Raw genomic sequence first — 20,114 nt, 5'->3', positions numbered from 1 at the left:
CAGTGAATGGTAGAACCCTCAAGAGTATTGAAAGTCAAGAGAGATCTAGGTGTACAGGTCCGCAGGTCACTGAAAGGGGCAACACAGGTGGAGAAGGTAGTCAAGAAGGCATACGGCATGCTTGCCTTCATTGGCCGGGGCATTGAGTATAAGAAATGGCAAGTCATGTTGCAGCTGTATAGAACCTTAGTTAGGCCACACTTGGAGAATAGTGTTCAATTCTGGTCGTCACACTACCAGAAGGATGTGGAGGCTTTAGAGATGGTGCAGAAGAAATTTACCAGGATGTTGCCTGGTATGGAGGGCATTAGCTATGAGGAGAGGTTGAATAAACTCGGTTTGTTCTCACTGGAACGACGGAGGCTGAGGGGCGACCTGATAGAGGTCTACAAAATTATGAGGGGCATAGACAGAGTGGATAGTTAGAGGCTTTTTCCCAGGGTAGAGGGGTCAATTACTAGGGGGCATAGGTTTAAGGTGCGAGGGGCAAGGTTTAGAGGAGATGTACAAGGCAAGTTTTTTACACAGAGGTTAGTGGGTGCCTGGAACTCGCTGCTGGAGGAGGTGGTGGAAGCATGGACGATAGTGACATTTAAGGGGCATCTTGACAAATACATGAATAGGATGGGAATAGAGGGATACGGACCCAGGAAATGTAGAAGATTTTAGTTTAGACTGGCAGCATGGTCGGCACAGGCTTGGAGGGCCGAAGGGCCTGTTCATGTGCTGTAATTTTCTTTGTTCTTTGTTGTTTGTAAGTCTGATCAGTATGGGAAATGTTATAAAGACCATAAGACACAGGAGCAGAATTAGGCCACCCAGCCCATCGGGTCTGCTCTGCCATTCCCTCATGGCTGATATGTTTGTCATCTCCATTTTCCTGCCTTCTCCCCATTACCCCTGATCCCTCTGTTAATCAAGAACCTATCTATCTCTGACTTAAAGACACTCAGTGATTTGGCCTCCACGGTCTTCTGCTGTGTTCCACAGATTCACCATTCTCTGGCTGAAGAAATTCCTCCTCATTTCAATAAATCGGCTATGAAGCTCATTTATCCTTGCAACAGGATGTTTGCACTCCCAAGACAAGAATGTTATGAAATTACATTTACACACAGGATATATTTGCTGTATTATTAGGCTAAGTTGTTGGCAGAATGATAAATAATACGTTCTTAAAAGTTACTGATTAGTTTGTAGCCTTTGTCACTGGGTAGAGATTTTAACATCTGATCACAGACCTAGTATCACTTTATTTTATCATCTAAAACTCAGAAGCAAAGCAGCAGTGAAAATAAAAATGCACATCGCAGGAATATGGACCATCTCCGTAACCTGAATATTGCACTCTGTATGCTTGTCAGATCAGCGGGACAAGGAGTGGATGTAATGTCCGCTCCTGCCCAACACTGGCTGTCAGCAGCAATTACATGCTGGCTAGCCAAATAATGGCTGGCCAGCAGGAAACGCATCCACGGAGAGAGCCAGAGCAATCAGGGAGAATGGGGACAGCATGGGCTCTTCCATTGAGGTGGCTGTGGGCATAGAGGGAGAGTGGGGGGCATTTTGAAGGAATGCCAGTAGTGCGCAAGGATGTGTGCCAGTAGTATGCAAGGATGTGTGCCAGTAGTGTGCAAGGATGTGTACCAGTAGTGTGCAAGGATGTGTGCCAGTAGTGTTTAAGGATATGTGCTAGTGGTGTGAAAGGACGTGTGCCAGTAGTGTGCAAGGATGTGTGCCAGTAGTGTACAAGGAAGTGTGCCAGTAGTGTGCAAGGATGTGTGCCAGTAGTGTACAAGGATGCTAGGGAGACTGAAGTAATGATTGTGGCATTGTGTGCTGTTGTAGGACCCTCTTCAATGGTAGCCAATCTCTGCTATCTTTTTTTTTTTCTTTTTCTTAATAAATTTAGAGTACCCAATTATTTTTTTCCAATGGAGGGGCAATTTATGTGGCTAATCCACCTAACCTGCACATCTTTGGGTTGTGGGGGTGAAACCCACGCAGACACGGGGAGAATGTGCAAACTCCACACGGACTGTGACCCAGGGCCAGGATTCAAACCTGGATCCTCAGCGCCGTAGGCAGCAGTGCTAACCACTGTGCGACCATGCTGCCCCAATCTCTGCTATCCTGCAGCACAGGCAGGGCCAACTCGTTGAGGGATTTGAGACATAGCGGCCAGAGAACGTAGTCAAGCTAGTGGCAATGGAACGGTGTGAATGCGTATGGCCCCTCATTTCTCCAATGATTGTTTGCGGTTCATACAACGGGGCGTACCGCTGCCGGGTGCTGGCAACAGAAAGCATCCACATCCAACCAAGAGCCTGGGCAGAGGTGGCGGTGATTAATAATAATAATCGTCATTGTCACAAGCAGGCTTACATTAACACTGCAATGAAGTTACTGTGAAAAGCCCCTAGTCGCCACACTCCGGCGCCTGTTCGGGTACACAGGGAGAAATCAGAATGTCCAAATTGCCTAACAAGCACGTCTTTCGGGACTTGGGGGAGGAAACCGGAGCACCCGGAGGAAACCCACGCAGACACGGGGAGAACGTGCAGACTCCACACAGACAGTGACCCGAGCCGGGAATCGAACCTGGGACCCTGGAGCTGTGAAGCAACAGTGCTAACCACTGTGCTACCATGTGAACAGCCTGGAACCTGGGTGCAATATCGGAATATGGTGAATGACCTTCTCCACTGCACAAGTGTGAGTAAGGAAGCTACTTGGCATTTTGAATGAATGATTTTGGGTGGGCATTTGGTGGGGCTTGAAGGTGGTATGTGAGTGGCTCTGGTGGCAAAGGAGATCTGTGCCCAACAAGGCTGTTTAAAGTTAGGTTGGATGACAGGCACACCTTGAAGGAAAGAGCCCTGCAGTGTGCTGGGCACATGGACCAGTGATGTTGGGGAGGAGTATATACACCTCAGCCATATCAAATAGGGATTCCTGAATGTGCTCATGTTTGCACAAGGGAAGAGGAAGCACAATGGGCTGGAACACAACCACATAGGTGGTGGAGTTCCAAATCTGGCAGTACTGTTGGAGGAGGACATTGTAGAGTTGTAATGTGAGCAGGGGTTGATATCCACTGGGCGAGGAGAGGCGGGAATTTTGTGGGTGGTGAGAGTGAAGAGGAAACACCTTCTGGTGAGGGGGAGGGGGGGGGGGGGTGCGATGGGAAAGTGGCCATTGGATATGAAGGGCTCAATGGCAGGGAATTCAAGGGACTGTTCTTTTGATATCCTGCAAGAATATATGAAGTGGGCCCTGCCTATGTGTAGGATGCTACGATGGCTACTTGGTCTGCCTCCTTAATGCTCACATTTGCTCACTATTTCATCCATCAGCTGGATCATTGTCCAGACTGAAAGTGGAGCCTATTGGTTCAGCATTGATATCAGTGGAGGAAGGTCCCTGAGATGCTGCTACATCACATCCTCACTCTACACCTTGCACCACCTCAGAGACTGGTACCCCGATGGGGTTCAGTACATCTATTCAGAAGGTAGTAGAGGCTAGGTGCAGAACACCACAATCGCCTGAGCAACTGTCAGAGACAGAGGGTTCCCAGGACTCCAATAGTCAGATGAGTGCAAAAGACCAAGAAGGTGCTGAGCCCAAGCAGATGGCCACCCACACGGGTCATCCGTTGGCCAGCAAATGCTTGGTGTCCAGTGGGAAGTATGTGGAGACCAAGCAGAGTTTCCAGAGTGCCCGAGTGTGTGCACTGGAGGAGCCCATGGGAGGAATGTACCCTAGAGTCACCCTCAGCTCTGAACGTACGGCATCATCCACCGAGAGATTGGTGATTCTCATGAAGAGCAGGTTCCAGCAGCTCAATCAAACATTGTGTCCAGACCTCCAAGACCTCAGCATGGCAGAGCTGGATGAGGCAGCTGGTGTCTCTGCTAGCTTCTCCTCCATCTACGGTGAGCAGGGAGGTCCAAGCAAGCCTCATGGTGGTGGATGAGCAGAAACTCTTGCATCTGGGAGCTTCTCTCAGGGTATTCCTGATGGTGACAGCAATTTCTCTGCCCCATTCCAGTGACAGTATTGTCTCAGGATTCCGTGACGACTGATGCGTGTCTCACCACCCTGCAGGACTGTCCCACCCAGTCGGGGTCCTCACAGCCTCCGGCAACCAGAGGACAACTAAGGCCATCCAGGCCAAAGGGGCATCCGAATCAGCAGCCTGAGGCCTATGCAGTTGTGAGCGATGGGGGAACACCAAGATGAAACACTCATAAATGATTTATCAAATCACTGTAAATACAGAAGGACAGTCACAGGTGATATATTTAGCTGTGTGGTTTGTGTTTTGTTATTCCACACCACCTTATTAAATATCCCCTTATTAAATTGATATTACGGGCGAGATTCTCTGGTCTCCCTGCGGTGTGTTTCTCGGCGGCAGGAGGCAGTCCGCCATTGGCCGGCGGCGGGATCTGCAGGTCCCACTGTGGTGGGAAAACCCGTCAGCAGGGCCGGAAGATCCCACTGTGACCGCTGGAAGATTTCGCTGTACATTTTCTTCTTTTACTTTGAGTGACAAGAAGTTTTGAGACCTGCAACTCAATCTTAAAAAAGTAATTGAGGATGATTGTTATTTTTCCGAGGAGGTGGAGGCCTAAGAGGGTGTCAGGAGAGGTTTCATGGTGGGCTGATGCAACTACGACATTTTTTTAAATATAAAACATTTTATTGAGGTATTTGTGATTTTATAACAATAACAGAAGAAAAAATGTACATACAAATATAAACATAGTGCAAAGGCCTTCTTCCTCACAGGTCCCACCTTTCTTACACACTAATCTAAACTAAACCCCCCCCCCCCCTCAATAAAATGTTTTATATTTTTAAAAATGTTGTAGTTGCATCAGACCACCATGAAACCTCTGCTGACGATTAATTTTCCCCAAAGAAGTTCACGAACGGCTGCCACCTCCGGGCGAACCTTAACATTGACCCTCTCAGGGCGAACTTGATTTTCTCCAGACAGAGAAAGCTAGCCATGTCAGATAGCCAGGTCTCTGACTTTGGGGGCTTTGAGTCCCTCCAAGCTAAGAGTATCCGTCTCCGGGCTACCAGGGAGGCAAAGGCCTGAACGTCTGCCTCTTTCTCCTCCTGGATTCCCAGATCTTCCGACACTCCAAAAATCGCCACCTCTGGACTTGGTGCCACCCTTGTTTTTAACACCGTGGACAAGACATCCGCAAACCCCTGCCAGAATCCCCTAAGCTTCGGGCATGCCCAAAACATATGAACATGGTTTGCTGGCCCTCCCGCACACCTTGTACACCTGTCTTCTATCCCAAAGAATCTGCCTCATCCGGGCCACTGTCATGTATGCCCGGTGAACGACATAAATTGTATCAGGCTGAGCCTGGCACATGATGTGGACGCATTGACTCTACTCAACGCATCTGCCCAGAGACCGTCCTCTATCTCTCCTCCTAACTCCTCTTCCCATTTGTGTTTCAGCTCCTCGGTCTGCGTTTCCTCTGACCCCATGAGTTCTTTATAGATCTCTGAAACCTTCCCCTCTCCCACCCATACTCTGGAAACTACCCTGTCCAGTATCCCCCTTGGTGGTAGGAGCAGGAAGGTTGAGACCTGTCTGCTTAGGAAGTCCCGCGCCTGCAGGTACCTAAACTCATTCTCTCCCGCCAATTCAAATTTCTCCTCTAACTCCCTTAGGCTGGGAAAGCTCCCCTCTACGAACAGATCTCCCATCCTCTCGATCCTTGGAGTCTGGCATTGCCTGTGGGTGGGGGGTGTGGGGAACCCACAAGCCCTCTTAGAGATTGGGGCACCCTTACTAAATGGTGGCTCGATCTCTGAGGAGCCGATCTTGTTCAGCTGCCCAGTGATGGAAATAATTCTAAAGGCATGATCTGCCCAAATGGGAACAGAGTCCTGTAGTGAGCATGTTTAGCCGGGTGTTTCCCGGCGCTTGGAGTGCGAAGGAACACCACGCTATCAAACGTACATTCAGGTAGACACGGGGCCGCAGCAGGTACACCCTGACAAGGCCGCACTTAGTCCTGTTTTCTGCACTGAGGAGCTCCGCTCACCAGAACTCCTCAACGCAGAAGGAGATCGGGACGGCATTTAAAAATACTGTCCCGATCTCTGAACTCCCTAACGCAAACCTCAACCCCCCCCCCCCAAAACCCCAACTCACCCATAACGAGATCCTTCGGCCCTCGTGCACCCCCTTCTAGGGTATCACCAGACCCGATCCCCGTCACAGAAAAATGCCTGCACCCCTACAGGTGCCCCTGCCAGCTGGCAATGTTACCTGGGCACCCTGGCAGTGTCCGTGAGTCACCCTGCCCAAAGATCTCACCCTAAGGGTGGGATTTACCGAACACCCCGCCGCGTGTTTTTGGGCGGGGGAGGCAGCCCACCAGCGGGATCTACCGGTCTCACCACTCCAGTTGACATCACCCCTCGCTGCCGGGAAACCCGTGCGATGGCGTGGGGCCGGAATTCCCGCCGGCATGAACAGCCGGTAAATCCCACCCAAAGTGTGGGCTTGACTGGGAGAAACTGCCAGGGCCCAAAAGCATTAGTGTGGTCAGATAGCGGTGGGGGACTCGCTGACAGAGCCGGTGGGAAACGCCCGCCACAAATGACACTTAGAAACGTTTCCGTTAGGTCGCGCCCTCCATCTTTATCTCCCTGGTTGTGTTGAAAGAAAACAATGAGGATGGTGAAGAAGGGAGTCATTGAGGAAAAAGTGAAAGCTGAAAGATGCACACTTGTTTGACTTGCTTGTTAATATCTAAACAGTACAATTCATTCATTCTTCCATATAAGATGACAGGATTCGTATTGTCCATCTTAGCAACTTATTTGGGTTTTCTATGTCTCACCCCCACAACCCAAAGATGTGCAGGGCAGGTGAATTGGCCACGCTTAATTGCCCCTTAATTGGAATTTTTTTAAAAAAGATTCTATGTAAAAACAATATTAAGCACATCAGCCCGCTACTGAACAGCTTCAAACTTCAGAGCGAGGTAATAAAAGTAATATAATTCATAGTGCTTCTTTATTCAATACAATAAACTTGAATCATTGACTTAGTTTAGAGCGAGGAAGAAGTTGAAATGATACCATCGCGAATGTAGTTGTTCATTAAACATTGGAATCAATCTACACCAGATGGCCTGAAACAGACCCAACAAAACCCCAGTAGTGGAGATAAAAGATGCTGGAATCTGAAACAAAAACACAAAATACTGGACAATCTCAGCAGGTCTGACAGCATCTGTGGAGAAGGGAGCTAACATTTCGAGTCTAGATGACTCTTTGTCAAAGCTGGAGAGAGCTGGGGTCCCAGTGGTGGAGCGCTTTGGGAAACCAGAGGTCCAAGGACACATGTCCCTCCTAAGCACTCTGCACTTACCACATGTCATGTCACATATCTTTCAAGTACTGTATACCAATTCTTAATCATTACGAAGATTAATATTTAATTGCCAGGATAATCAGAGTAAGACAAATGAATTTTTATCCTATTAATCCAATTATGAGACATTGCTGGGGGAAGCATGTTCAATGGGATATTGGTAGACTGCAGAATATAGGATAACAGAGGCAGAGTTGTTACATTGGTATCCAAGAGTTGGGAATTGGTTTGGAAGCCTCACCTCAGTTTCTTGTATCTTCTGGTAATTGTGGTCCCAGGAGATCAGCTTTCGGTCTTTTCCTCCACCTGATACGAGAGTGCCATCACGCAGCATGCAAAGTGCAAATATACCCCCTTCATGGGCCCCCTGAATAGCACAGCTAATGCGGTTGGTACCTAAGATAAGTTATAATAACACAACTGTATTTAAGAGAACAACTGAACAATGCATCCTCTCGTTCAGTTTCCAATTCAACTTTGTTTCAAACGTAATTTTAATATTTGATTTATCGGTTACAAAGATGCTTTGCAAAAGATCAGTTAATTAACAATAGTATTTATTAGTGAATTACAATGTAGGGGGTGAAGCTAAACTTGTAGTTCTTTGTGTATTTTGCTATAAGCAGGGTAATTGACTTTTTTTTGGAGCAATGCTAATTTCATTCATCCTATTCACATCATGGCCTCAAAGGTTAGATCAGGGAAGGCCGAGCCCTTAACTGTTGTGTGTCTAAGCTCAGAATTATATGTTTGATGCACGATCAATGACCACTAAAGCGAGGTTGTAGTCCAACTGAAGGCTTTAATAAGCTAGATGTTTCCCCCAGCCGCTCAGGTACAGAATGAAGGCTGCTGGGGCGGTATGGGCTCTTATACCCCGCCTAGCAGGGCGGAGCTACCATACAGCTTGACCAATAGGAAGCATACAATTTCTACCAATGGTGTTCCAGCATTACCAGGTACCGTAATACCTCTACTACCACAATGTTTTATTCTATTCCATTTTTATTTTTATATACCCCCCTGCCACACTCCACTGTATCCCCAGAACTTCTCCCCAAAAGTAAAATATTCTGGTTCCAGGTCTAAACAGAAACCTGGAAATACGAGGCTGCTTCCCTCACTACAACAGCACGCGACTTCTGTTTTTAGCAACAATCTGGTGAAAATTGGGAATTCCAGGCTCCAATTTGGGTTTTACCATTTTTGGTGCAGCACCTTTAGCAGAAAATCTTAGGAAGTGCAGGCCTGAATTTCCAATACACACTGCCAACACACAGACCCAGATTTCCAATACACACTGCCAACACACAGACCCAGATTTCCAATACACACTGCCAACACACAGACCCAGATTTCCAATACACACTGCCAACACACAGACCCAGATTTCCAATACACACTGCCAACACACAGACCCAGATTTCCAATACACACTGCCAACACACAGACCCAGATTTCCAATACACACTGCCAACACACAGACCCAGATTTCCAAGACACACTGCCAACACACAAACCCAGATTTCCAATACACACTGCCAACACACAGACCCAGATTTCCAATACACACTGCCAACACACAGACCCAGATTTCCAATACACACTGCCAACACACAGACCCAGATTTCCAATACACACTGCCAACACACAGACCCAGATTTCCAATACACACTGCCAACACACAGACCCAGATTTCTGCAGGTCATAAGAACTCTGGAGCCATTCAAAAATGGCATGCATGACCCGAATCCGGAATTCCTTCCCCCATTTCTGGTGCCCCCAATTTTAGCTGGCACAGGAAAAGGATGTGGGTGGCAAGCTCACACTTTGCACCCCCGACCAGGCCAGCTCCATTGCCGAGATGACAGGTGCAATTCAACCTAAACATTTCTAGGAGTCTTTTTGGGTGGATTTGGCGGATGTTTCTTGCTAGCATTTTGGGTGAGTGTGGTAGTCACCACTGTTGTATTATATTGTATATATGGGTATTACGGTAAGGCCCCTGTACTACAGGTACGGGGGTAGATCCCTGCCTGCTGGCTCCGCCCAGTAGGCAGAGTATAAATGTGTGTGCTCTCTGAACAGCAGCCATTTCGTAAGCTGCTGTCGGAGGCCACACACCTCTGTGCAATAAAGCCTCGATTACATTCTATTCTCGTCTCGTCGTAATTGATAGTGCATCAGTGAGATCGAACCACTTTCCAACCACTTTTAGGGCATGATTTAACGGGAAAAAAACAGAGGCCGCGTTTCGCGGGGTACTTCCCAGCGCTTGCAGTGCCGAGGATGAACCTGATATTAAACGGGACTCTGTTATTTTTGGGGGCCTCGGCGAGAAAGGCCCAGCCGAGGCCTCACTTACCGTCATTTTCTGCACTGAGGAGCTCAGCTCACCAACGCAGGAAGAGATGGGGTGCCGTTTAAAAATGGTGCCCCCATCTTCCGATCCCCCAATGTGACCCATGGACCGCCCCCCCTCCCAACGCACCAACTTATTGATTGGGGGTCCTCAAGCCCCCCTCACCGCACCTCTTATGAGGAGGGCACCACCAGACCCGGCACGGGCAAGATGCCACTTGACACCGTCAGCCTGGCAGTGCCAAGGGGGCTCTGGCAGGGGTTAACTCTCCACGGTTCGGACACGTTCCCCTTGTGTGTGGTTGGGGGGAGGGAGCGCCCCAATGCCTGCAAGGGGGAGAGGGTGCCCCAATATTGACGTTGTGGTGGTTGGGGGGGGGGGGGGGGGGTGGGGGGGGGGCGGTGTTGGGGGTGGTGCTCCGATGCTTGAGGGAGGCTCCCAATCTCCGTGGTGAGTGCTCCAATCTCTGTGGGAGTGGCCTTAAATGTAATTTTGAGATCCGGGGGCCCTTAATGGGGCCCCAATCTCAGAATTCTCCATCCTTGTTTTGGCCCCGTCCCTCTAGCTGGCTGCCTGATCCTCGTTGGCACATTGAAATTGCACCAAATACTGTTAAATCAGGTGAGCGAAGGCTTCGGTGAAGCCAGTGAATCTCACACAACTTTTCTTACCTGATCCAACACTGTGCAATTTTGGGAAAATTGCAAATTGCACCCTTAATGTATACAGGGTGAAATGGCATGGGAGGGCCACACGTTGGCATGAGTTAACATAGAACTGGTTGGGGGGAAGGGGTGATGTTGAGGCCTAGTGTGCCTAAAATATCACAATAAAATTGGGACAATGTCTCAGAGGATTGAGCCTGCCCCAGTAACCAGCTGCTCCTGTAACCACCTACGTTCCATATCTGGAGGCAGCAGGTCTGAATCTATCCTGGACCCACCCCCAACCACAACCACAACCCCAATCAAACCACCCCCCAATCCTCCGGATTGAGGATTGTGCCATCTGGGAGCCTTTTTACCCAGGCGGGAACAGCTAGTTAGGAAATTACCAACTCGAGCAACCCATCTTGCGAGCAAAAGCCTGATCACAATATTCTATAGCAACAGCCTCAGAATGAATAACATAAGAACGAACTGATTATCAGATGAAATCTGCTGCTTTTCGTATGTATACCATGAGCATGATCAACTTGCTCTAATAAACTACCCGAAGGAAAATTTTAAAGTGTGAATAATATGTGTAAATGGATTTACAGGGCAGAGAAACTCGATCACGTAGTTGAGTGAGCCCTCAGCTCAGTTAAAGGGAGAAGCAGATTTAGACGTTTCTGTTGGGTCCAACATTTACATTCAATTACCAACAACCAAAAAGCTTCCCACCACCTTGCCAGCAGATTCTTTGAGGAAACCATACATTTTTATTGAATTTAGAAATACATTTTGGGTGTTGTTTCACAGGAAGAGTTTTATTATATTTTTCATCTTTCAGATTGGAGGGATCAGGGGCGGGGTTTTCTGAGCCGAAATCACACCCGGCGCAGGGGCGGAGAATGGGCGGGGATCTGGGGCGTCATTCTCTGCCGGCGGGAGTCTCCGTTTTGCCGGCGCCCGGGGGTTTCCCGACGGCATGGGGGTGCCCCACAATGGGAAACCCCATTGACCGGCCGGTGTTACGGAGCATCCCGCCGGCCGGTCGGGGCAGAAATGTGGCGGGGCGGGTAGGAGAATTTCGCTCCGGGTCCGACACCACTCCCGCGATTCTCTGGTCCTTGGAGAATCAACGTCAATCAGGCGCACGCGGTCGACGCGACGCCGGTCGGGGGCCATTGAAAGAGGCCCTCGTGGTGATTCTCCAAGTGCATCTGGCTGAGTTCCTGCCAGCGTGGTTCTCTCATGGTTCCACCCGGCGGACACTCAGCGTGGCGGCTGCAGATTCAGTCCGCCGGTGCCCTGGTGGGGGCGGGGGCATCATTCACCGGGGGGGCCACCAGGACGGCCAGCCTATCAATCGAGGTCAACCACCTCCAGGTACGTCCAGAGTGAATCACGTGCGTTTTTACGCAGGCATGGGGACATAGCCCCATTACTGGAGAATCCCACCCCAGAGATTTACTGATTCTGGTCTTAGCAAAAAAATAGAATAACAAAGAATGGTATCGGCTTCATCACCATTTTGCTTCACCGTTGTATTTTTACCAGTTTTACTGTCGGTAGCATTTACAAGATATATTGCTATCTGTTGCGAAGTGAAACCACAAGGGCATTTGTTGAAGAAAGGCCACTGTCTGTGCCTATGAATGTCCTATATATTTTTTTCTCGTCTGGATTTTTTCATCTGTCTGGATTGTCTGCAGAACAATACTTTTCACTGTACCTCCGTACACGTGGCAATAAAACAAATCCAAATCTAATGCCCGACTATATTCAGTGATGCCTTTTTTATTCATGAATAAAGTCCTTTCATGTGACTTTGCACATGATTTAATGGCTGAAATTAGAATTAAATATCACCAGAATTTGGGAGGAAAGGAACAATAGTACTAATGTGATTTGAAAAGCAAAGTTTGCCTTAATCTCACCTTTTCCCCAAACTAGAATATTTCCACTCGAATCCCCTGTTATTGTGTCACCATTCTCAGCAAAAGTCGCACACAGCACAAACTTTGGTTTTTCGTGTTTCTATGAAGAAGCAAATGTATTTAGATAGTTACATTTTTTTAAACAATATACAATCAAGAACCAAATAACATGACTCTCTAAACCATCTTCAATAATAAACACTCAGTGCCTGCGACCTCCACGTCTCAATCATTTCCATTAGCTCAGTTCTCCCTGAGATTCTTTCAGTGTGTAGGAATTGAGAAAGAAAATCTGATGGGTGGATCTTTGTTGAAAACATTCGCAGATTCTGGGTGGGATTCTCCGCAATTGGCACGATGGCCCGATGCCGGCGTCAAAAACGGCGGGAACCACTCCGGCGTCGGGCCAACCGGAACGTCGGAAAACTTCCGACCCGGAAGGGGCTAGCAGCGGCGTTGCGCCATTCGCGACGGCTTCACCCGTCACTGATGTGGGCACCGTCACTGACGCTGCGCGGCGTCGTAGCACAAAAGACGCCCCACTGCCTGCCCCCCTTTCCCTCTTCCCCATCCATCCTTTCCCCTTCCCCCCTTCCCCATCCCCCTTCCCCATCACCCCATCCCCCCCCTTCCCCCTTCTCCCTTTCCCCCTTCACCCATCACCCCTTCCCCCATCCTCGTCTGCGTGTCTAACCATGCATGCTGTATTGTGTATTGCAGGACCAAATGTCGACCCACCCGCCCCTGCGGATGCCGACCGCCCCCAGGACGTGCCAGGGCGCCCACGAGACAGGGATAGACCCGGCCCGTCGGGCATACGACGCCCCCAACCAGTACCAGGGCGCCCGCGAGCCAGGGATAGATCCGGAGCGTCAGGCAGGCGCCGTCCCCATCTAGTGCCAGTGCAGCGACGCCGGTGGGCCACACCCAGCGACGAGGAGGGCAGCCACAGCAACAGGCCCCCGTCCCAGTGGACCCGGGACACTGACACACACGACACAAGCAGCCAGGAGACCCTCATACAGGACACACCCACCCACGACACACCCACCCAGGACACACCCACCCAGGACACACCCACCCAGGACACACCCACCCAGGACACTGACGCGCAGGACACTGACGCACAGGACACCCACACACAGGACACCCACACACAGGGCACCCACACACAGGCCACAACCCCCCAGGACACCAACTCACAGAGGATGGACAGACAGGAAACACTACTCCAGGGGACCTCGGACTTCGTGTCAGATGAGGACCTCGACATTACGCCACTGCTATCTCCTACACCCTCCACCATCGCAGAGACACTCACCTCGGTAGGACACTTTAGCGATGAGGCCTCTGGTACACTAACTGGTGCACACAACACAGTTGTCCCGGTACAGCAGGTGGAGGTAGGAGCAGCCGAGGGGCCGTACGGTCGGAGGGCAGCCCGGCGCAAACACCCATCTGCCGCCCAGACGGGCCCCGGGTTCCTGGAGTTGCCACACCCACCCATAGACCCGATGCAGTCACGGACCCAGGGACGACCGAAGGGGGTGACAGCCAGATTGCGGCAGCTGCAGGCGCAGGTGGAGGGGTTCACCCGCGTCCAGGAGCAGGGAGTGGTGCAGGTCATGTGTGCAGGGTGGCGTCCGCGATGGACGCAATGGGGGCGACGGAGTCAGACATGGGGAGCAGTATGCAAGGCATGGGGCTTTCCGTGCAGGCGGCGTCTGTGGCCCAGGACATGGCTGTCCTCTCACAGGAGGTCATGAACCAGAAGCAGATCGCAGAGGTGCTCAACGCCATGGCCCAGTCTCAGCAGGCCATGGGCCAGTCCCAGCAGGCCGTGGGCCAGTCTCTGCAGGCCATGGTCCAGTCTCAGCAGGCCATGCGCAGTCCCAGCAGGCCATGGGCCAGTCCCAGCAGGCCGTGGGCCAGTCTCTGCAGGCCATGGTCCAGTCTCAGCAGGCCATGGCGCAGTCCCAGCAGGCCATGGGCCAGTCCCAGCAGGCCGTGGGCCAGTCTCTGCAGGCCATGGTCCAGTCTCAGCAGGCCATGGCGCAGTCCCAGCAGGCCATGGGTCAGTCCCAGCAGGCCGTGGGCCAGTCTCTGCAGGCCATGGTCCAGTCTCAGCAGGCCATGGCGCAGTCCCAGCAGGCCATGGCCCAGTCTCAGCAGGCCAACGCTGAGGGCATCGGCGCCATTGCCCATGTGCTGGTCGGCGTCGCCCAGACACAGACAGGGACGGCCAACTCCCTGAGCTCCATGGCTGCAAACTTGCAGACCCTTGCTGATACCAGGGCGGGCCTCCAGGACTGGCAGAGCCTGGTGCCGGAGTTGCATCGGATGCTGGATCCGTTCGTACATCCGATCCATGGAGAGGACCGGGGGCACCCCGAGGGAGGAGGAGGTACTGGGGCCCGTTCCGGGTCCCCCTGCAGGGGAGGTCCAGGAACACCGTGACACCTCGGACTCCCCCCCCCTTCCGTCCCGGGTGCATCTGGTGGCCAAGGGCTGGACAGGCTGGCAGCTCGCCATCCCAGTCGCCCGAGCCGCGGCCTGACCCATCCAGGCAGGGCCGCCCCAGGAAATGGCCACCAAAGGGGACCCTCGTCACAGGGCAGGAATCACAGGAGTCCACCTCCAGCTCTGCTGTACCGTCTGGGGAACCACGTAGACGTAGTCATAGGGCCCGTAAGGCCAAACAATTAGACACTGAGTATGTTGGCACGGATGCAGGGCACAGACTAGTTATAGGGGCTAGGGCACGTCGATGAACTGTTGTCATTAAAATCACTTTCACATCTACAGAAGCTGCCTTTGTGCTCTGTCCGATGCGTGTGGGGGTGTAGTGTGAGGTGAGTGCCAGCTTGTGTGTGAGGGGTGATAGGACGTCGGCCTCAGGTGAGTGTGCTCCCCCCCCCAGGTCGCCCTCGCCATCCCCCGGGCAGACGACGGGACCGTGCGCTGCAGTGTGAAAGCCGCATGCAGGGACGGTCCAGGTGGAGGGTGGTACTGTGGCCATGGGTCAGACATTGTCTTACAATGTCGAGCCCAGAACTCACCGCAGAGCGGGTTGTCATCATCCTCCATGCCATGCAATAGACCCGCTTCCACTGGCGACCGTGTGAGCCCTGCCTGTTGTGCAATGTGCAATGGAGAGCTGGTGTGTATGCAAGTGGGGGAGGGTGGTTGGTGGTGGGTGGGGGAGGGTGGTTGGTGGGGGGTGGGTGGGGTGAGGGTGGTTGGTGGGGGGTGGGTGGGGTGAGGGTGGTTGGTGGTGGGTGGGGGGAGGGTGGTTGGTGGGGGGTGGGTGGGGTGAGGGTGGTAGGCTGATGCCATACTGTGCTGTCTGTGCTCACACCCGCCAATTCCCACACCCCCCTAGTCTGTGAACCGGGCGGCTATCAACCCTCCCCGTGCCCAGCCGGTAATGGTGGGCAGCATCCCATCCATGTCCAGCCCGTCTGTCCTGTACATTGCCCCCATCCTCCTCATCTGGGGAGGCCTGCCCTTCGTCATGTTGCTCTTCCCCTTCCCCACCCCCTGCTCCTCCTCTGCCTCCAGCACATCGCCCCTCTGCTGGGCTATATTGCGCAGGACGCAGCAGACCACAACGATGCGGCCGACCCTATCCGAAGGGTACCTTCACCTCACCTGCATGCACACCACCCCTCCAGAGCAGCCCAGGCACCTGAAGCGCATCTTCAGCAGCCCAAAGCAATCCCCTTTATCACACCCCTGGTCGCTGCATGGGCATCGTTGTAGCGGTTCTTCTTGTCAGTCTCTGGCCTCCATAGTGGCGTCATCAGCCACGACCGCAACGGGTAACCCTGGTCGCCCAGCAACCAGCCCCTCAGCCGGGGGAGGTGGGGGGGGGGGGGGGCCTTGAACATTGCGGGGATGAACGATAGCGCCAATACGAAGGAGTCATGTACCCTTCCCGGGTACCAGGCGCAGACGTGCAGGATCCTCATACGGTGGTCACAGACCACCTGAATATTCATGGAGTGGGTCCCCTTCCTATTCGTGAACACAGCCCTGTTATCACAGCCCTGGTGGCCGCACGATGACATGCATCCCATCAGTCGCCCCTGAACCATGGGCATCCTGGCCGCGGCAGCGAAGCCCGCTGCCTGGGCATCCTGGCTGGCCCGGTTCACAGGGAACTGGATGTAGCGGTCCGCGATGGCATACAGGGCGTCCGTCACTGCACGGATGGACCGATGCCTGCGAGATGCCGGACAGGTCCCCACTCGGCGACTGGAATGACCCCGTCACGTAGAAGTTCAGAGCCACCGTAACCTTGATGGCCACCGGGAGAGGGTGTCCTGCCCCAGTGCCACGCGGTGCCAGGTGTGCCATCAGGTGGCAGATATGAGTGATGGCTTCCCTATCACCCTGAGTCGCCTCCTGCATGCCCGGTCCGTGAGGTCCTGGTACGACATGTGGCGCCGGTACACACGGAGCCTCATCAGGCGTCACCGCCGCCGTGGCACCACCTCCTCCTCGTCCTGTCGGGCGGCCGGCCCTCCAGCCTGGGCAGCTGCCACCTGCCTCTCTGCAGCACGCTCCTCTGCGGCAGGCTCCGCCGCCTCCCCGGCACGTTTCTGCTCCAGGTCACCCAGGGCAACATGTAGAAGGGCAGCTCCCGCCACGGCCGCCAACATCGCTGGGTGATGCCCAAACATTACGGTCTGCAGGGGGTGGGGGGGTGGGGGATAGACGACATATCATCATTGTACATACCATCCTCCGCAGCCAGGTGCCATCGGCTGCAGGGTCGCGACTGTTGCCACCTGGAAACTGGCCAGGCAACCCACCTCCCCCCCCCCCCCCCCCCCCCGGCACTCAGCCTCCCCGACCCCCCCCCCCTCCCATCCCCCCACCCCTCCCCAGCAGTCACCCTCCCCAGCAGTCACCCTCCCCGGCACTCACCCTCCCCGGCACTGGCCCTCCCCGGCACTCAACCCTCAACCTCTCCGGCATTCATCCTCCCCGGCACTGGCCCTCCCCGGCACTCACCCTCCCCGGCACTCACCCCCCCCCCCCCGGCACACACCGACCCCCCCCCCCCCCCCGGCCCCTCCATCCCCGGCACTCACCCCCTCCCCCCTTCCCAGCACTGACCCTCCTCTGCACAGACCGTCCCCGGCACTGGCCCTCCCCGGCACTGACCCTCCCCGGCACTGACCCTCCCCGGCACTGACACTTCCCGGCACAGACACTCCCCGGCACTGACACTCCCCGGCACTGACACTCCCCGGCACTGACACTCCCCGTCACTGACACTCCCCAGCACTGACACTCCCCGGCACTGACCCTTCCCGGCACTGACCCTCCCCGGCACTGACCCTCCCCGGCACTGATCCTCCCCGGCACAGACCGTCCCCGGCACTGGCCCTCCCCGGCACAGACCGTCCCCGGCACTGGCCCTCCCCGGCACTGACACTCCCCGGCACTGACCCTCCCCGGCACTGACACTCCCCGGCACTGACACTCCCCGGCACTGACACTCCCCGTCACTGACACTCCCCGGCACTGACACTCCCCGGCACTGACCCTTCCCGGCACTGACCCTCCCCGACACTGACCCTCCCCGGCACTGACCCTCGCCGGCACTGACCCGCCCCGGCACTGATCCTCCACGGCACAGACACTCCCCGGCACTGACACTCCCCGGCACTGACACTCCCTGGAACTGACCCTCCGCGGCACTGACACTCCCCGGCACTGACCCTCCCCAGCACTGACACTCCCCGGCACTGACACTCCCCGGCACTGACACTCCCCGGCACTCACACTCCCCGGCACTGACCCTCCCCGGCACTGACACTCCCCGGCACTGACCCTTCCCGGCACTGACCCTCCCCGGCACTGACCCTCCCCGGCACTGACCCGCCCGGGCACTGATCCTCCCCGGCACTGACACTCCCCGGCACTGACACTCCCCGGCACTGACACTCCCTGGAACTGACCCTCCGCGGCACTGACCCTCCACGGCACTGACCCTCCCCGGCACTGACGCTCCCCGGTGATTTGTTATGTTGTAGGTGTAACATAAGCGGCTTCCTTGTGGCGCACTTGACAAAAGAGGGTTCAGGCGTGGAGATAACTTCAACACGTTTATTAAACTATTTACACTTCTATTACTCGGGTTCGACACTACTGCTAATCCTACTATAGCTATCCAGACTGACTAACCTGCTGCTGCAATCCACGTGGTGGGTAAAATATTGAATCAACCCTGTCTCTGTACTAACTGACTGTCTCCACTGGAAAGAGGCAGATCATGTGTGCGGTGTCCTTTATATATGGGTTGGTGTAATGCCCCCCTGTGGTTGTGTCACCTCCGTGTGCATCGTGAATGTCCATTGGTCGGGTCCTATCTAACTGGTCTATTGGTTGAGTGTGTGTGTGATGTTTCTGGTGCTCCATCTAGTGTCTAGCTAGCCTACATGCATTTACATTGATGCACATCAACACACCCGGCACCCACACTCCACAGCACTCACCCTTCCCAGCCCCCCCCCTTCCCCCCCCCTCCGGCACTCACCCTCCTCAGCCACCCCCCCTCCCCGGCACACACCCTCCCCGGCACTCTCCCTCCCAGCACCCCTCCACGGCAGTCACCCTCCCCGGCACTCACCCTCCCTGTCACTCACCGTCCCCGGCACTCACCCTCCCCCCACCCACCCCGGCAGTCACCCTCCCCCCCACCTCCCCGGCACTCAACCTCCCCGGCACTCAACCTCCCCGGCACTCACCCTCCCCGGCACTCACCCTCCCCGGCACTCACCCTCCCCAGCACTCACCCTCCCCGGCACTCAACCCTCAACCACCCCGGCACTCACCCCACCCGGCACTCACACCCCCCCGGCACACACCGACCCCCCCCCCCCCGGCACCCCCATCCCCGGCACTCACCCTCGCCCCCCTTCCCAGCACTGACCCTCCCCGGCACTGACCCTCCCCGGCACTGACCCTCCCCGGCACTGACCCTCCCCGGCACTGACCCTCCCCGGCACAGACCCTCCCCGGCACTGACCCTCCCCGGCACTGATCCTCCCCGGCACTGACCCTCCCCCGCACTGACCCTCCCCGTCACTGACCCTCCCCGGCACTGACCCTCCCCGGCACTGACCCTCCCCGGCACTGACCCTCCCCGGCACTGACCCTCCCTGGCACTGACACGCCCCGGCACTGACACTCCCCGGCACTGACACTCCCCGGCACAGACCCTTCCCGGCACTGACCCTCCCCGGCACTGACCCTCCCCGGCACTGACACTCCCCGGCACTGACACTCCCCGGAACTGACCCTCCACGGCACTGACCCTCCACGGCACTGACACTCCACGGCACTGACCCTCTCCGGCACTGACCCTTCCCGGCACTGACCCTCCATGGCACGGACCCTCCACGGCACTGACCCTCCACGGCACTGACACTCCCCACCACTGACACTCCCCGGTGATCTGTTATGTTGTAGGTGTAACATAAGCGGCTTCCTTGTGGTGCACTTGACAAAGGAGGGTTCAGGCGTGGAGATAACTTCAACACGTTTGTTAAACTATTTACACTTCTATTACTCGGGTTCGACACTACTGCTAATCCTACTATAGCTGCCCAGACTGACTAACCAGTTCCTGCAATCCATGTGGTGGGTGTAATATTGAATCAACCCTGTCTCTGTACTAACTGACTGTCTCCACTGGAAAGAGGCAGATTTCCAGTGTCCTTTATATATGG

The 20,114-nt window shown here is 54.3% G+C and overlaps 1 protein-coding gene across 6 annotated transcripts in view; it reads right to left on the bottom strand.

Annotated features, from left to right (window-relative positions):
• The window catches only part of eml1 (EMAP like 1), a 369,982-nt gene that overhangs the window by 55,405 nt on the left and 294,463 nt on the right, over positions 1-20,114 (bottom strand). For all 6 annotated transcript variants that reach the window (XM_072490461.1, XM_072490442.1, XM_072490476.1 and 3 more), the window contains 2 exons: positions 12,370-12,469; positions 7,665-7,819 (listed from right to left, as the gene is read on the bottom strand). In XM_072490461.1, coding sequence (XP_072346562.1) covers positions 7,665-7,819; positions 12,370-12,469 — 255 coding nt within the window. The remainder of the gene's footprint in view (positions 1-7,664; positions 7,820-12,369; positions 12,470-20,114) is intronic.

The sequence above is a fragment of the Scyliorhinus torazame genome, chromosome 2, assembly GCF_047496885.1.
Source record: "Scyliorhinus torazame isolate Kashiwa2021f chromosome 2, sScyTor2.1, whole genome shotgun sequence".
Classification (NCBI taxonomy): domain Eukaryota; kingdom Metazoa; phylum Chordata; class Chondrichthyes; order Carcharhiniformes; family Scyliorhinidae; genus Scyliorhinus; species Scyliorhinus torazame.
Note: the sequence above shows the minus strand (reverse complement) of the source record. Positions and strands in the feature narration are given on the sequence as shown.